The 15690-nt window shown below is 33.6% G+C and overlaps 1 protein-coding gene across 2 annotated transcripts in view; it reads left to right on the top strand.

Moving 5' to 3' along the window:
- Positions 1-14892, top strand: part of KHDRBS2 (KH RNA binding domain containing, signal transduction associated 2) — a 588458-nt gene extending 573566 nt beyond the window's left edge. For both annotated transcript variants that reach the window (XM_025383028.1, XM_025383029.1), the window contains one exon: positions 13780-14892. In XM_025383028.1, coding sequence (XP_025238813.1) covers positions 13780-13877 — 98 coding nt within the window. In that variant the 3' untranslated portion in view covers positions 13878-14892. The remainder of the gene's footprint in view (positions 1-13779) is intronic.
- The last annotated feature ends 798 nt before the right edge of the window (positions 14893-15690 follow it).

Below are 15690 nucleotides of genomic sequence, written 5' to 3'. Positions count from 1 at the left end.
TTTAGTTTTGTTCCTTATATAATTTCCACTCATTGGAAGGAAGGGGTCAAAGGCATCAGATGGTATTTAATAAAAACACTAGCATCCAAATCCTAGGCTGTCTCCAAAGCCACAGCAGGGGACCAGCCAGGCTGAGGTGTAAGATTGCCTAGCATTTTAGAGCTTCCACATCTGCCCCTGCAGCACTCTTGGAGTTCAACACAGCAATACTTATATTTCTATTGTTCCAAGCACATTCTTGATCATATAGGAATCAGGCCACATGCCGTGTACAATTGGTTACTCAGGATGATCAATGAGTAAGACACAAACTGGGCCTTTCTTTAATTCATTGAAAATTTGCATATAGATATTGCTAGTCTCTGAGAATATGATGATATACAAGGTGGACATTGTCCTTCCTTGGTTTCTGATATTTAATGTTGAGAAACTTACACCTACAGATAAAAAACTGCACCAGATTTTAAACCATTTTATGTAATAATTTTATACAAGTTGAGAGAACATTACTCATTTAACAGATATTTATTTAATGGCTAACACATGTAAGCCATTGATCTCAATCTTGGAGATATTGTAGTGAACAATCTCTTGAAACTTACATTCTGATGAGAAGACATGTTCTTATTTGTAAGTAGTCGTTTCTGGAAAAATCGAACTTTTACTTGCAAAATACAATCATTTTTTTACACTTGATACATCAATTTGAGGAAAATAATGCTCATGAGCTTTACAGAATTACATGCACTGAGATCAATGGAAAGGATAAATTTGATGATATCTGGTGATAAAAGATTAGATTTCTATTTCTGAATTATTTACATTTTGAAATGTCAATACTATGTAATGCTATTGGAAAACGTGTGTAAATACAAACTTGCTTCTCAAGCCTGTTAATGGAGATGCAAGGGCTATGGTCTGGAGGGCCAGGGCTCACCTCTATAATCCCAAGTCTTATATTGTACTTTCTTTGTAGTCTGGTTCTCCTGCTGTAGCAAAGTCTAGAAAGAAGTGATCCATTTTACTTTAGGATAACTAACTATCCATAAACACTAAATTTCATTCTGGGCCAAATTACCACTTACCAACCAGAAATTTTCTGCACATAGAAAGTAGTCAATAAATTCTTCATAATAAAGTAATAGGGAAAATGTATAAAGGGATTTGATTGTCTGAACATAATAAGGAAGATATTAATTAGGCAGCAATTTTTACCTAATAACGTGTATTTACCTATTTTACTAACTAAATTTCATTTCTCTTTTTGCATAACCAAAAAATAAAGTACTTGCTGTAGATCTATATGGTCCTGAGATTTGAATTTTGAGAATCTTCTTGTAATAATTGTAATAATACAGGCAATAGAGCAAGGACAAAGTAAGAGGACAAGGAATAGTAAGAGCTCAACACTATAACCTTGCAGCCCAATTAAATTAATATGCATTATGTGCACTCAGATTGTGGCATCAGGTATTTTGTAGTATGATATTAGGTATTAGGTAGTTGGTGATAAGTTGCTTATAATAAAACATCCAAATAGGCAGATGATAAAATGTAAATACAGATGATGAGCAGTGATGTGAGGACCCACACAAGTCAAATATTGATTGATTGTTTTTATTAACTGTTCATACTTTATATATTAACTATTACCTATTTATAGCTTATCTCTAATCAATAGTACACAGTCTTTTAAATCAATAATGGCTATTCCAAAATGTAAATCTCATATCTCCAGCTATTCATTTACTTCCGATCTGAATCAGTAACTCCTCTCTGTTACATTGTGGTTGTATCATGGGTACTGATACTAAATTCCAATGGAATGTCTGCATTTTTACAAAACTAGTAGCCTCAATGTTTAGTTTCCTGGCAACCCCCTAGTCTTGGAGAGTTATGTGAGGAGTCTCAGAGTCAGCTGCCCCAGGCACCTTCCTTTCCAGCTCACATTGGCAGGAAGAACTGTGAGGTTAAGTGAAGGCACTGGGAGGGGAAGAAGGAATGCTCTCCCGAATGACAGGGTTCTGCATTCCAAAGACTCAGAGATGGAGCTTCTCATTTAGAAATGATGTGAAATAAGCCCACAGAAATAAAAATTCAGTCCTTCAGTGGGACACTTCATTCTGAATCTTCATACATTATATTTTGTGTATGAAAACTGAAATTGTATTTGTCTCTTTGGGGCCTATATTTTGTCACTGAAATAATAAATATGTTGACTTCCAGAAAATAATGTATTATCTTAGGTCTTATCACAGTTAAATTATTCAGGATATTTGCAGATAATATTAAGTATTAAACTATCTTGCTCATAATGTAAATATAACATTTAAATATTAAAATCATGAATGAATTTTATTAAAATATAATTATCTTGTTCATTATAAATATTAATGTGTAATGCATTGATATTTATTAAATATTTAATTGATTTTAAATTGGTTACTATTAACATTTAGACATTACATTTCTGATAACTTGAATTTGTTTTTGGAGCATGAATATTTGACTTACAGGAATTCCAAATCAGTTTCTGCATTTTAAAAATATTTCTTAATTTATCAGAATCACTATGATTGTTTCAGATGCGTCAGAATGGCTAATAATTCATTAAGGCTGCATTTTAAATACAGTGCCTACATTAGCTTGGCTAAGCAATGCTTCACATAAGAAATAGCCTCTAAGTTCTGAGACTGATAGCTAAGAATGGACACCAATATTCTTCTCTCTGAGAAAAGAGCTATTTATTAAAATGTATTTAATGTATGAACCGAAGAGCTAATTATGCATCCATTCTTTAGTGGCGTTTTAGATGACAGCTGTGTGGAAGCAAGGAGGATAATATTAATACACTATCTTGAAATGAATGAAAGCAAAAAGAAATTTCGTGCCATATTCTAGGGCATTTGAGTGCCTCACTTCAAGTCAATTGTGGAACACAAATGTATTCATTTTGTGTTGAGGAGCTGGAATGATTATTTTCCCAGTGTGAAAATAAGCCCTGCATTGATTAATCTGTGAAAACAGCAAAGGAAAATGAAACTAACTGGCAGTTGTGCCAGCCATTTAATTCAAGAACAAAGACTGTCTGGTTTTAATAGTAAATAGAATATCAATTTTGGAAAATTGACTTGGAAATGGAAATGAGATTTCTTAATATTGGCAATAATTTATCAGTCATTTAAAAATAATATATGCAAATAATTTATTTTTTCTGAGATGTATTAAAGTTATTACATAATAGGTTATGGGGAAAAATATCATTGTGCTTTACTTTTCATATAGATTTTTAAACTTTATTTGTAATTAAAAGGAAGAAGGCCTAGTGAAATAATGCTTCTAAAGTATTTTAAAATTCATTTGTGAAATTAATTTTAAAATTAGCTTTCCCTTTTTGCTATTTCAGTGGTTACCATTAGATTGATATCTAATCCAATTAGCCTTGGTAATAAATGCAGAGCATGTTGCCTAGGCAAGAAACAATGAAAAAGAGCAGTGCACCACTACATCACTGCTTGTATTGCTTATTTTAGGTTCAAAGTGTTTACAGTTTCAATTTTGTTTTGAATAATGCACTCCTTAATCCAACAGTTTTAGGTGAAACAAAAACCTGCTTTTGAGTGTTTCAGAGATTATTAACCGTGATTACACATTTTAGGATCACCTGTTGAACTTTGAAAAAAATACCAACTTTCAGTTTCCACCCCAGACTGGATCTATCACAATCTTTGGAGATGAGAACTAGCCATCAGAATTATTTAAAAGCTTCATGGTAGGTGGTTCTACTGTAAGCTAAGGTTGAGAATAAGTTTTAGATAGCCACATGCGTGGGGGCACATTAGAAGGATCCTATGATCTTAATTTGTAATATCCATTTTTTGATAACTATCTTTATAATTTCTCTCACAGTAATAAGACCAAATTATACTTGAAGCCCTTTTTTTCCCCCATCAGTATCTGCTTCTCATGACTACTGAAAAGATGAATGGCCAAACTATGCCAGTCATTTGCATTCTTGAAAGTGATACACAACTTATATGCAGGCTCCTTTTATAACACTGGGTATTTTGTAATCAAACATTGTGTTAGAGCACCTGATATTTTAAGTTCACTTTATGAAAACTGTAAATTTAAGTAGTAATAAACATAAGTAACTACCTTTTTGAACAATTGTGTGTTGAACAGTTAAATCTCAACCTTGACTTTTAAAAAAAATTTACCCAACAGATAGAGTCAACAAAAAATTACAGTCCACATGCATTTAACAACGCTCTTGTTGAGAAAATAAAACAAGCCATAGGAAAGGTGTTTTTATTTTTTTAATCACTTTCTTTTCTGCTGAGTTAATGGCACAATCATTTTGGCTAAGAGGGATGGGAGAGTTGAGTGACTTATTGTCGAACTCTTGGGATGAACAGATCATGTACAAGAAAGTATATTCAAGATGATATAGATTTATATGTAGATATAGGAAAAATGAATTGTTTATAAAACACAAAGTACAGAATACAAAATATAAACCTGGGGAAATATTTTGCCCACATGGAAGTATGTCAGCTAAGAAAAAAAATATATCCTGGGATATGCCACCTTAGAAAATCTTTATAGAATTTCCAGAATTTGAGGAGATTTTTTATGTTTATTAAAAGAGAGCATGGATAAAAGAAAAAAAAGACTAAATACGTTGGTCTAAAATAAATGTGCTACACTTGATTTATCAAACATCATGATTTATTGAATGACAGCATATTTGCTAAATATTTTGGACTAGAATATTGTTAAATGCTCTGAACTAAAACGGAATAGGCATTTTAAAAACACCATCACCACCCCCAAGGAGTTTGAATTACAGAGATTCTTCCCAACATTGCAAATATGTATGTATCTATGTATATCTGTGTATATACATGTATATATGACTACAATCGGTGTCTTCTTGTATTGAACAAATGTCTTAACCGTACTGGTACCTTATCAAACCTTTAGTTCAGTGGGTAACAAGATATGCCAGAAAATAAACGAACAAAGACAACTAAAATAGTTAGATCAGTCTCTCTGAAGCTTGCAATTGTCCAGGAAGATCCCAGGAGAAGCTCCCTCATGCTCAGGGGAGTGCAGCAGCCCGTAATAGATAACTCAAGGGGATTTTGGCATCCAGAAGTTCTGGCACGGATAGGTTCAATCATGGGCCAAGAGCTAAGATTTAGGCTTCTGAGAAGACTGAAGAGAGCAAGCAAAGAGACAAAGGGGATGCCCATAGATAGGCCAAACTTTGCAAACTAAGGGCACAGTTTTCCACAAAATTTCCGCGAAATTCTACCTCATACATCACTCACAAGTTTGGGGGACTCCAGGCTACTCTCACTTCTGACCGGCTGTCTACAAATTCAGGGGTTCCCACTGTCTTCTCAAGTTTAATAATTTTTCAGAACAACTCAAAGGCCCAAGGAAAGTGCTATACTTACAATTATAGTTTTATCAGAGCAAAAGGGTACAAATCAAAACCAGTCAAAGAGAGAGACACATAAGGCAAGAGGAAAGTCTGAGAGGATCCCAAACATGAAGGTTCTGACAGCTGCTGGGCCACATTACCCTCCTGGCACGTCACTATGTAATAAAATATAAAAGTATTGCTAACCAGGGAAGCTCACAGGAGTCTCAGTGTCCAGACATTTTATTATGGTTTCATTGTATAGACATGATGGATTAAATCATATCAATATCCAGCCTTCTCCACTCCTCAGGTTGGGCTGCTATCACATAGGCCAAAGCCCCAACTCTCTAATATTATGGTTAGTCTTCCTGGCATGACCATTGCCATCTTGAATCATCTTCTTAGTATAAACTATAAGGTGTAGTTGAAGGGGCTCACTATGAATAATAAAGACCTCCAATCACTAGGGAAATTTTAGGATTTAGAGCTTACCTCCCTGTAACCAGGGACAAACACTATCTAAGATCTTTCACGAGTGGTGGGAGCCATTTAACAACCTGGAAAAGCAGGGAAAGGCACACTGTACCATAAGCACAGGCACTTAGAGTAGGTCATGCAGAAATATTAACATTTGTAGAGCTGAAAACCTGATTTTTTCTAATTGCTGTAACTTTGGCTCATTTCTGTTCTTAGGTAGAGAAATGAAGAATGTAGGGGGAGTGAGACTATCAGGCAACTACAAATTTAATCTCTGTCTGTGAAGCTCTGTCACCAAGCCTACCTTCTTTACTGAGTTAAAGGGAGTACTGGAATTCTTTGAGAAGAGAATTATACCGTATTACTTTATATCACTACGTTTATTCTCCCTTCTATTATTCTTCATATTATGAACTCCTTATGTGCATTTCAAAAAGTCTCTAGCTGAATTCCAGTCTTTTGAATGATTCAGGATTTTATTTGATAATAATGAAAGTGTGTTTTAGACTTTAGTCAGATAACCTTCTACATTGTGTCCAATTATCATTCTCCATTTTTTCTGTACCTTCCATTTTGAAAATCCTTTCTCTAGCTAGCTTCTTTGTCTCCTTTTTATTTAAATGAGTTCTTAACTCCATAGCAATAAAATAGGCACATACTTATTTAAAAATATTAAGAACCACTGGCCTGTATTATTCTACAGCTGTGGGATACTATACAGCAGAGCCAAGAATAAAATGTTTAAATTTTAATGACATATATAATTTTCAATTATTAATGGATAATTAGAAATAAAATGGTACAGATTGAGTCAACTTTTTAAATACAATAATGTGTAGGATAGGGACTAGAACTGAATAGGCAATTTGAAAACACCACCACTACCACCAAGGAGTTGGAATTATGGGGATTCTTTCTAATATTGCAAATCACAGTGGCCTCGCCTGGAAAAACAGAAGCTGGTAAAAATTATGCATTACATGCAAAACTATCTGGAACATTGTTCTTGGCGCAACCTGAAGTTTGTCAGGAAGTTTTTTAACCTTCCTTGAGTTCACAATTAGAATATAGCAGTAATTCAAACCAACTAAGCTTAGGCACAGAAGATAAAATTGTGAAACCAGTTTATAATATGGAAATTAGGTATATACATGAAGTAAATTGGAGATATTAAGCACAATAATATAAAAATGCAGAAAAGTTTAAAAAATGGTTTTAAGATTGTAGAAAGGAATCTTTCAACAAGAAAGAGGCAGAACAATAATGCAAATGCAGATCAGCTGTAAGACTCTGGGAACTACCATTCAAAAGTGAAGGAATCCATCTGAGGGAAGCCTATGGGTCTGAAAGGAAGAGGCAAAATATTTAAATATAACTAATTTATTCAATAAATAATTACTGAGTGCCTGCCATGTGCATGGTAAGATTTTAGGGTTGAGAATGGAGTTCATAGAAAGGCTAAGTCCTTTGTTACTCTGTAAATGGATTATCCCAAGTGATACATTTTTTCTAACAGAGGACATCTAATTAAAAATCTGAAAGAGTGATAAAAGCTGTAAATGCTTCCCAGAAGCTGATTGAATTTTCTGAGAGGATAAATGATGTGAACTCAAAGTTAGCAACCCTTCTTGTTGGAACATAATGCACCATGTTCATCTGTGAAAAGAGATGCTGGTCACCCATATTTCTCCCTCTTCTGTTACCCTCTGCATCTTAAAATAATAAACTATATAATTACAAATAGTGGGAATACACGTTGTAGAGTTGAAATGGTTGGGCCACTCAATTCCAAATTTCCATTAATATTTTAAAATGCTCAGAGCAGTGCAAAGAACTCCGCATTCCACTTTGGATTTGCACCTTCACAAATTCAGTTGAAGCGACCCACATTCTTGCTAACAAAATTATAGCTACAGTTTCATTCATTTGGCTAATTAATTGTTGTTGGAGTCAACACTAATTATTGTATAATTCAAGGAAAGTAAAATAAATTAAGTCTTGTTTTCTAGGGGGAAAAAAAGAGGAAAAGGAGAAAGCGTTGGTGGATAGATGGTGAGACAGTTAGAGACAAAAATTCTGTATCTTCCCAACAACTAAAGTTTCTGAGCCATAGTTTCCTCATCTTTAAAAAAAGGTAGTGTCAACAGCTACCTTGTAGGAAAAGTGTGATATTTGCTAATAATATACACAAAATACCTAGCGCTGTGATAGGCCCTTCAAAGTTGTGATAATAGTGTTTTTTAAATATGATAGGTGTTTAAACATTAAGTAAATAAAATGGATGCTCTCGTAATAGTGAGTTGCAACAATAGCAAAACATCTAAACTAACATATTCTTTGGGACTAAATAGCCTCAAAACAACCCATGAATATTGTATTTGAAAGGTGCTTTCAAATAGAATAATACTCCTTAGAAACATCAGAAACTTAGCTGAGATGAACAAACTGAGTGGCTCAAAGCCAGGGTGAATTTTAATCAACCATGTCATGATGCCATTATATGATTTGCAAAGCAAAAACACTAGCGGTTTGTAATGATAGAGACTAACTTAAGTTTCCTACTTTAGTTGTGATTTTTGCATATTGATTTACAGTGTACCAAAAATAAATAGCATGAACTTCCTTCTTTTTGCTGTGGGTTTAACAAGCTTTTTTAAAGATTCTTTTCCATATTTCAGAGATACAGACAAATAACTATCTAAGACAGCAAAATAAGAGTATCATGACTGCACTCAGTAAGCTCCATGATCTCCTTTATCCTTTCTGAACTGATATCTAAAATTAATTTCCTCTTAGATGGTGTTTTAAAACTACTTCCTGAAACATAAACATTAAAAGTTTGCTTTCCAGATACTTAAATAATGCCAGCTTTTCCTGAATTGGCCCCTCGTTCCTATGCTTCATGTTTTTCCCAACTACCTCGGTATCTCTGGAACTATCAGAGAACGTAGTTTTGCAACTTTAAAAATCATCCAGATTTTTCTTTCCCACTGTGAATGCTCCCCAAGGTACCTGGTCCCACTGCAGAAATAAGGACACATTGACAAATGCATAGCACTTAATAGGCCTCATTTCGCACAGTATTTGAGATACAGAAACGTTTGAAGTCACAGTAATATTGAATGCACAAGAGTTACCTAGGTAATTTACACTCTTCTATCAAAGTCAAATGTTCCTCAATGATGTTGACTACCATGAAATAGGGATGGACTCTAGGCAATCTGTAAAACCTGATTCGCTGGGTAAAATAGCAGCCTAAGTTAATAAAAAACAGAACTTTTGAAAGAAATATTGACATATACTGTATACATGCAACATGACAACCTAATTGCTAACAATGCCTTTTTGAAAAGTTCTGTTTTACTTATTTTGCATAATTGGTCTGAAACCCCTTTTTTATTTAGTAGCATCATTCATTTATATACAGCTTACAAATATTCTTATTTGTTCTTATTCAGTGTCTACCACTGTAGACGATATTTCCTCTCATAGATCTTAGAGTCCAGTTTAGAAGCAAGGCCAGATAATACAAAATAATTAACACAGGAAAGTCTTTAAAGAAAGTGAATTCTCTTAGATAAGTTCAACAGCACCAGTGTTCTTACTGAGTATATTTGCTCAGAAAATCCCTTCTTTGAGATGATTAAATGTTAGAGTTCAATACAAGTTCAGCTGAATGATGAAAGTTAGACCTCCTTTCCCTGTGCTTTCCCCAGCATTTTCTTAAAACATCAATTAAAATTGTGTTATAATCTATGAAATTTCATGTTAGTTTTTTCCTGTGTCTTTTACGGGCCCCTTCAACTGTCCTTATATGCAGGGCATAGTTTAGTAACTACGATATCGGAGATCTTCAATAAATGAAAAATGTATTTAGTGACGCTTTATTATTCGTATAATAAATATAAATTTATCTCATATTTCTTATAATATATGATACTTTAAAGCCTGAATTGGAAGCCAAGAAAGGGTGGCAATTGGATCAAGTCACTTAACTTCTGTTTCTCATGTCTTGATTTGCTATTTTCATATTCACAGTTATGTAACCCATTCCATAATTTTAATTTGGCAGATAGTTATTTCGTACCTTTTTTGAGGAGAAATTTGTTATTAGATTAATTCATAGCCTAGCTGGTGCTTCTCATGTGACAGTGATCCTGATATTGACAGAATCTTACTTCTTTTATCATTTCCCTAAAGGATAAATACATTTCATTGGATGCAGTGAGTTTTTTTTAAATTTTAATCATTATTTTATTTATTTATTTTACTATACTTTATGTTCTAGGGTCCATGTGCACAACGTGCAGGTTTGTTACTATCACAGTGAGTTTTTTAAATGACATCTTAGAACACGCCATGGGACTAGAAAAAAACAGGATTCTAAAATTTGTAGGAAGGCTTAAAATATTTAGAATCTTCTTGTCTACTAAGAGACCCAAGAGGACAGATGAATTCTAAGTTCATTGGTGGGTCTTTATAACTTCAGATTTCAGAGAAACTCCATCATGAGGAACCCAGTCATGATTTGTCTCTCCCTATGTTTGGGCCTCTTCCATGCTCAAGATTCCATGGGACTCAGGTTAGAATCCCTTCTATCTGTGGTACTGGCAGTAAAGAAATCCAGAGGCCTAAATATCGCTGGTGAACAATGAGGGGCTTGGCCGACCATATAAAGTTCAATGACGCACTACATGGTGGCACTGGAAAAACATTCTTTGGGACTCTCCAATCACAATCCAAAGAACGTATTTTCACTAAGAAAAACTGGCATGCATTATCATGTGGCAATTGTAAATCTGTAACTATATATAAACATTCTGATATTAGGAAAGATAAAGATGGACACAAATAAAAATAATACTTTTCCTGATCTCTCTTTGCTATTGTTACCAAGAACATGTAAACAATGGAAGCAAGGTCTGAATTAAGTGAAATAAGTCCTTAATTTCCTCTGCTAATGGTATGGAATCTTGGACAATTAGAAACTTACTTTTGCTTGGGTAGGAAATCACTTTGGCTGGCGATTTACTTTTCCAGTTACAAGTATCATGAACTAACAATAATTTCCATTTTCCTACCCTTGAGCAAGGAGGAAAGAGCATAGTATTAATTCACATAGAAGAACAGCATTATGAAAGAGCACATTTTTGTGCCATGAAATATGATGTTTTTCTACTTTTTTGTAACGGGATCCCACTACGATTACTTCGTTGAATTCAATAGTGAAATATTTTTGATACTTAGATAACTAACCCTTTTGAGTAAGAAGTCTGATTTTTAATTCTATAACAAATACATAAGATTTCTAATTAAAGAGTTTTAAAAATAAATGTTAAACTTCTTTAGCTCAACTGTTTCTGTTTTTTGAATTATCACTGGGACTTTCTGCATAGTTCCTTTCTTCATTCATCCACCCTTTCTTTCATGTAAACTTTTACTGCTTCAGCCCTAACTAGGCATTGCATTTCTCCCAGGCACTGGGGAAGCAACAGTGGATAGCGACAGTCCCTATTCTAATGTTGGCTAACATTTAAGACATGAATAGTTTTAGCTCATCAATTAACTGCCCTAGAGACTTAGAAAAAGTCAACTGAAGCCAAGTTGATGAGTAGTTATTAAACACTTATGTCCTCTGTAGCAAGTCCCTAGGTTTATGTCAATTTAAAATTCTGAAAAAATCTGGGAGTGTATGTGACAAGTGTTCTGTCACTCCGCTCATGATTGTTCAGCTATTTTTCAGGAACATTCAGAATCTAAAAAAGGACCTGGGACTTCTATTTCCTGGGAAAACTTGAAGCCTCTATTATCTCAGCTCTTAAATCCTGTAGAGTGAAACCCAGGGATTTCTAACACTCTAGAATAATTGGAGCAAAAGTAGTACATTCTTTTTGCTCCAATAATACCCCATAATAAATTGGTATCGCATAATAAATTGGGATACATTTTACCATCAGAAGACAAAAAAAATGATATAGCCTGGATTATCTCATGAACATGGTGTAAATACTCGTTTTACATAAGGCTATGTAGGTACTTTCAAGCTTGTACATGCTGGATGTGTTTTCCCTATGAGTACACCAAAAACAGTTTTATTTAGTTCCAATCAAGCAAATACATGGAATTCTTTTCATTTTTATGTTCATAAAGTCAAACGGTTTGGGGATAAATTCCTGCCTTCAAAAGATTACAACAGAAAGACCAATATCTGCATTTTCCTACCAAAAACAACATGGTCTAGAGCAGGAATCTGTAAAACTTTTCTGCAAAAGCCCAGAGTATAAATATTTTAGGCTTTTCAAGCAGTATAATCTCTGTCACAATTACTCAACTTTTCCTTTGTGTCGTGAAAGCAGCAATAGACAATATGTAAATAAATAGCATGCCTGTGTTCCAGTAAAACTATTTACAAAACAATAAGCTGGCCAAATTTGGTTCACAGGCCAGAGTATGCCAACCTCTGATCCAGGCAAACCTATATTTTGAGCAACGGCAACATTTGTTGTATTCATTTCGTTTCTTACTCCTATTTTTATCCTATCACATACTGAAGTAAAATAATAGTAAAAGAGATTTTTAAAAATTTATTATCAGGTATCTGTTGTAATAATAATTCCCTGGTGAGAATATTCTCAAAAAACTAATATTTGTCCACTTAAGTGCCATTTTTCCCAACGATGATAAACTTTTGATCATTTTTCTACATAGTAGATTGTTTTCATTTGCTCTATATCATAATGAGTACAATTGAAATTTTGTATGCTTTTCTGGTAGTCTTTCTCAACTAATTCTTATGATCAGATGAACTATCTAGGGGCAACTGCCCTACCTTAGTTGACCTCAATCTGCAATTATTTCCCAGTTAATATTTCCATTATTTTATATATCAGTTATCAATATCTATGTGTCTCTAGTAACCTTCTTCCTTTTGTCCATACCTCCTTTTACACACCCATGCATGAAATATGCTCTTGAGGAACTGAATTCTGATTGAGAGACCAAAATAACCTAGTGGCTGGAATCATATAAAATGTTACCATAAAGCCAACATTGAGTTCTTTTAAAGAATAATTGCATTTCTTTTCTGGGGACACAGATTTTTACAATAGCTATTTTCCACAGTACTCAAAAGCTTGGTTGCTTCTTTCTTGCTCTTTTGGAATAATAGATTTCTATTACTCTCAATGTTTTGGAACCTAGCCAAAATTAGCAGGTAAATGGAGTTTTCTTGGTGTACTAATACTTTTTTATTTACTGAATTGTTTACTTGGAAAAAGTGATATCTTTGTGTTTTGTTTTGTTTACTGATTTTGCTGCTTAAGTTTTTTTTCTACTCTGTCTTCTGCTTATGTCTCACTTTCTCTCTACAATTTAGCCCAATGGATCTCAACCCTGGACTATGTAACTATCATCTGGGGAGTATCTGAATACCAAACCCTAGGTCCCAGCCCATAGATTTTTCTAATCAGTAGATTTAGGGGACAGAGAACAGGCATTAGTTATCTTTTATTGTGATTGTTTAATATTTCCAGGTGATTCTCAAGTTATTCAAGGGCTAAGGACTACTGGTTTACTACCGATTTATTTATTTATTTTTAAGAATTCTGTGTAAAAAGATTTTGTGGGCAGGGGTTTACACTGATACTCCTCCTTCTATTTTGTGGCATTTAAATCTAACACATATTAAATACATGGTACACATTTATATACACATTTTTGATAGTCTTACGATGTGGAAAAAATAGGCTTTAGCGTTCAGTGTTGAGATCTTTTGTTTTCTTTTTCTCGGTCAACTATTGTGCCTTACATGACTATTTTTTAGTAACTGTGAAGTCATGTGTGTGTTACTGTCTTTCTCTTTTTCACAGCACCAGAAGAATGGGCCACAACCCGCTCTAGCTTGAAGGCACCACCACCGAGGTCAGCAAGAGGGGGATACAGGGAACACCCCTATGGTAGATATTGAAGGTCCTTCCCACCTGTGACCTCACCTTAAAGACAATTCATAGCCTGTGGTCTCCACATAAACAGCAACAAGACAAGTAATAGTCCTTTTTTTTTGTTTGTTGTTTTCTATTCTAGGGATAACTGCTCATGATTACTCCCATATATTTCTTGTATTTCCCTCTATACTGTTGGTGTGACATTGACACTAGTATTATTTTACAAAACAGACTGAAAAAGACATTGGCAAGCATAGTCTATAAACCTCTCAGTAGGATGATATTCTCTTGGTTGTTTTTCATTGTTGTGTGTAATCTTTTTTTTTTTTCTTTTTTTTTTTTTTTTTTTTTTTGAGAAAAAGCATGAACCTGTTAACAGATTTTGAGTCTCAACCAACTAGCAGAAACTTTGTTTAGGGTTGCTAAAAGACTGTAATATGATTTTTGAACTAGCTGATAATAAAGTTGTAGATAAGATGTTTTAACCTGTCTTTTAATATCTGTTAGTTAGACAAAGATGTTCGATATTAAGTTTGTAAATTTAATTTTAAATGCTGTTTTAATGGGGTTGAAAACAAGCAGCTACTGTATGTATGTAGCTAACTGAATTTGTTCAGTGTTTTAACCTGTATTTGTTAAAAAAAGAAAAAAAACACACACACATAAAGTTCCATGTGTAAGCTTCTCTAAATAGGAAACCACAATTTGTCAAATATGTTTGCCATAATTTGTCAATAAAGCTGAAAACTTTTGTAAAAACTAAATTTGGAATTACTTGTTTTCTAGCTTTAAATGCCTGCTTTATTTCTTCTTCAAGAGATGCCTAAACTGTTTTCTATTTAAAAATTACAAAAATGAACCCAAGCCTGTTTTAAGATATTTGTGTAATACTTAAAAATGTATTAATAACTTATGGTTGTTAAATAATTTAAAAGTTAACAAACTAAACTGTTACATGAATCATGGTTAGTAAACACTAATGTATAACATGTTAATGGAAAAAAATGGATTTAGAATAATAAATGGATTTTAAACTATCCTCTAAGCTTTATCTTGCTAAACACAAATTCTGATTGACTTGTTTGCATTAGCATGTCTCTCGTGAGAAAGAGTAATGGAGTATAAAGAGGTAAGATTACCACTTACCACTGTCTAAATGCCTAGTTCTTCAACCTTTGAGTTTCCCCGCACATTAAATATCCCATCCAACATGTAAGCATTGCGTAGATTCACTTTATTGTTTTCACTCAAAGGAGTGCGTGGACTTCATTTGCGTAGTTTATAACAATTTGTTTTGACAAACAAATCATCAGTGTCACTGGCCAGTTGTTGCTATTCAACCTCAAAAACTTTATTTGTAATTTTCAGTGCTAAATATCACCGCCCTTGAAGGCAGTTTAGAGGGCTGATATTTCTTTTGAGACTATCAGACTTGATGGCTGATGATTATTAAGGAAATATGTCGCAGGACTCAAAGGATGACTAAACGTTAAACAGGTAACACTAATAGTAACTCTGTAATTTTGCCTATGCAACAGTAATGTTAAATATTCTCAGTTATTAAGTTCCTGATAGTTAAAAAAGTAAACCTACAAAAATATAACAAATAGGTCTATAGGCTATTAAAAAAACTAATTAACATTAACTAGAGGCACCAAAATTATTTGAAATTATATAACCCTCAAGGCAATAAACAGAACTAAAATTAACAATAATAGTAATGCAACTCTTGCTAACTTCAAACGTAAGCTAAATTTTGATGGAAAAAAAGAAAGTGAAAGACTTGATGGTAGGGATGAATGCCAAAACTGTTAATCTTTTAAATACAGTTTTTTT

Source organism: Theropithecus gelada, chromosome 4 (assembly GCF_003255815.1).
Source record: "Theropithecus gelada isolate Dixy chromosome 4, Tgel_1.0, whole genome shotgun sequence".
NCBI lineage: Eukaryota > Metazoa > Chordata > Mammalia > Primates > Cercopithecidae > Theropithecus > Theropithecus gelada.
This window is presented reverse-complemented; position numbering and strand designations above follow the sequence as displayed.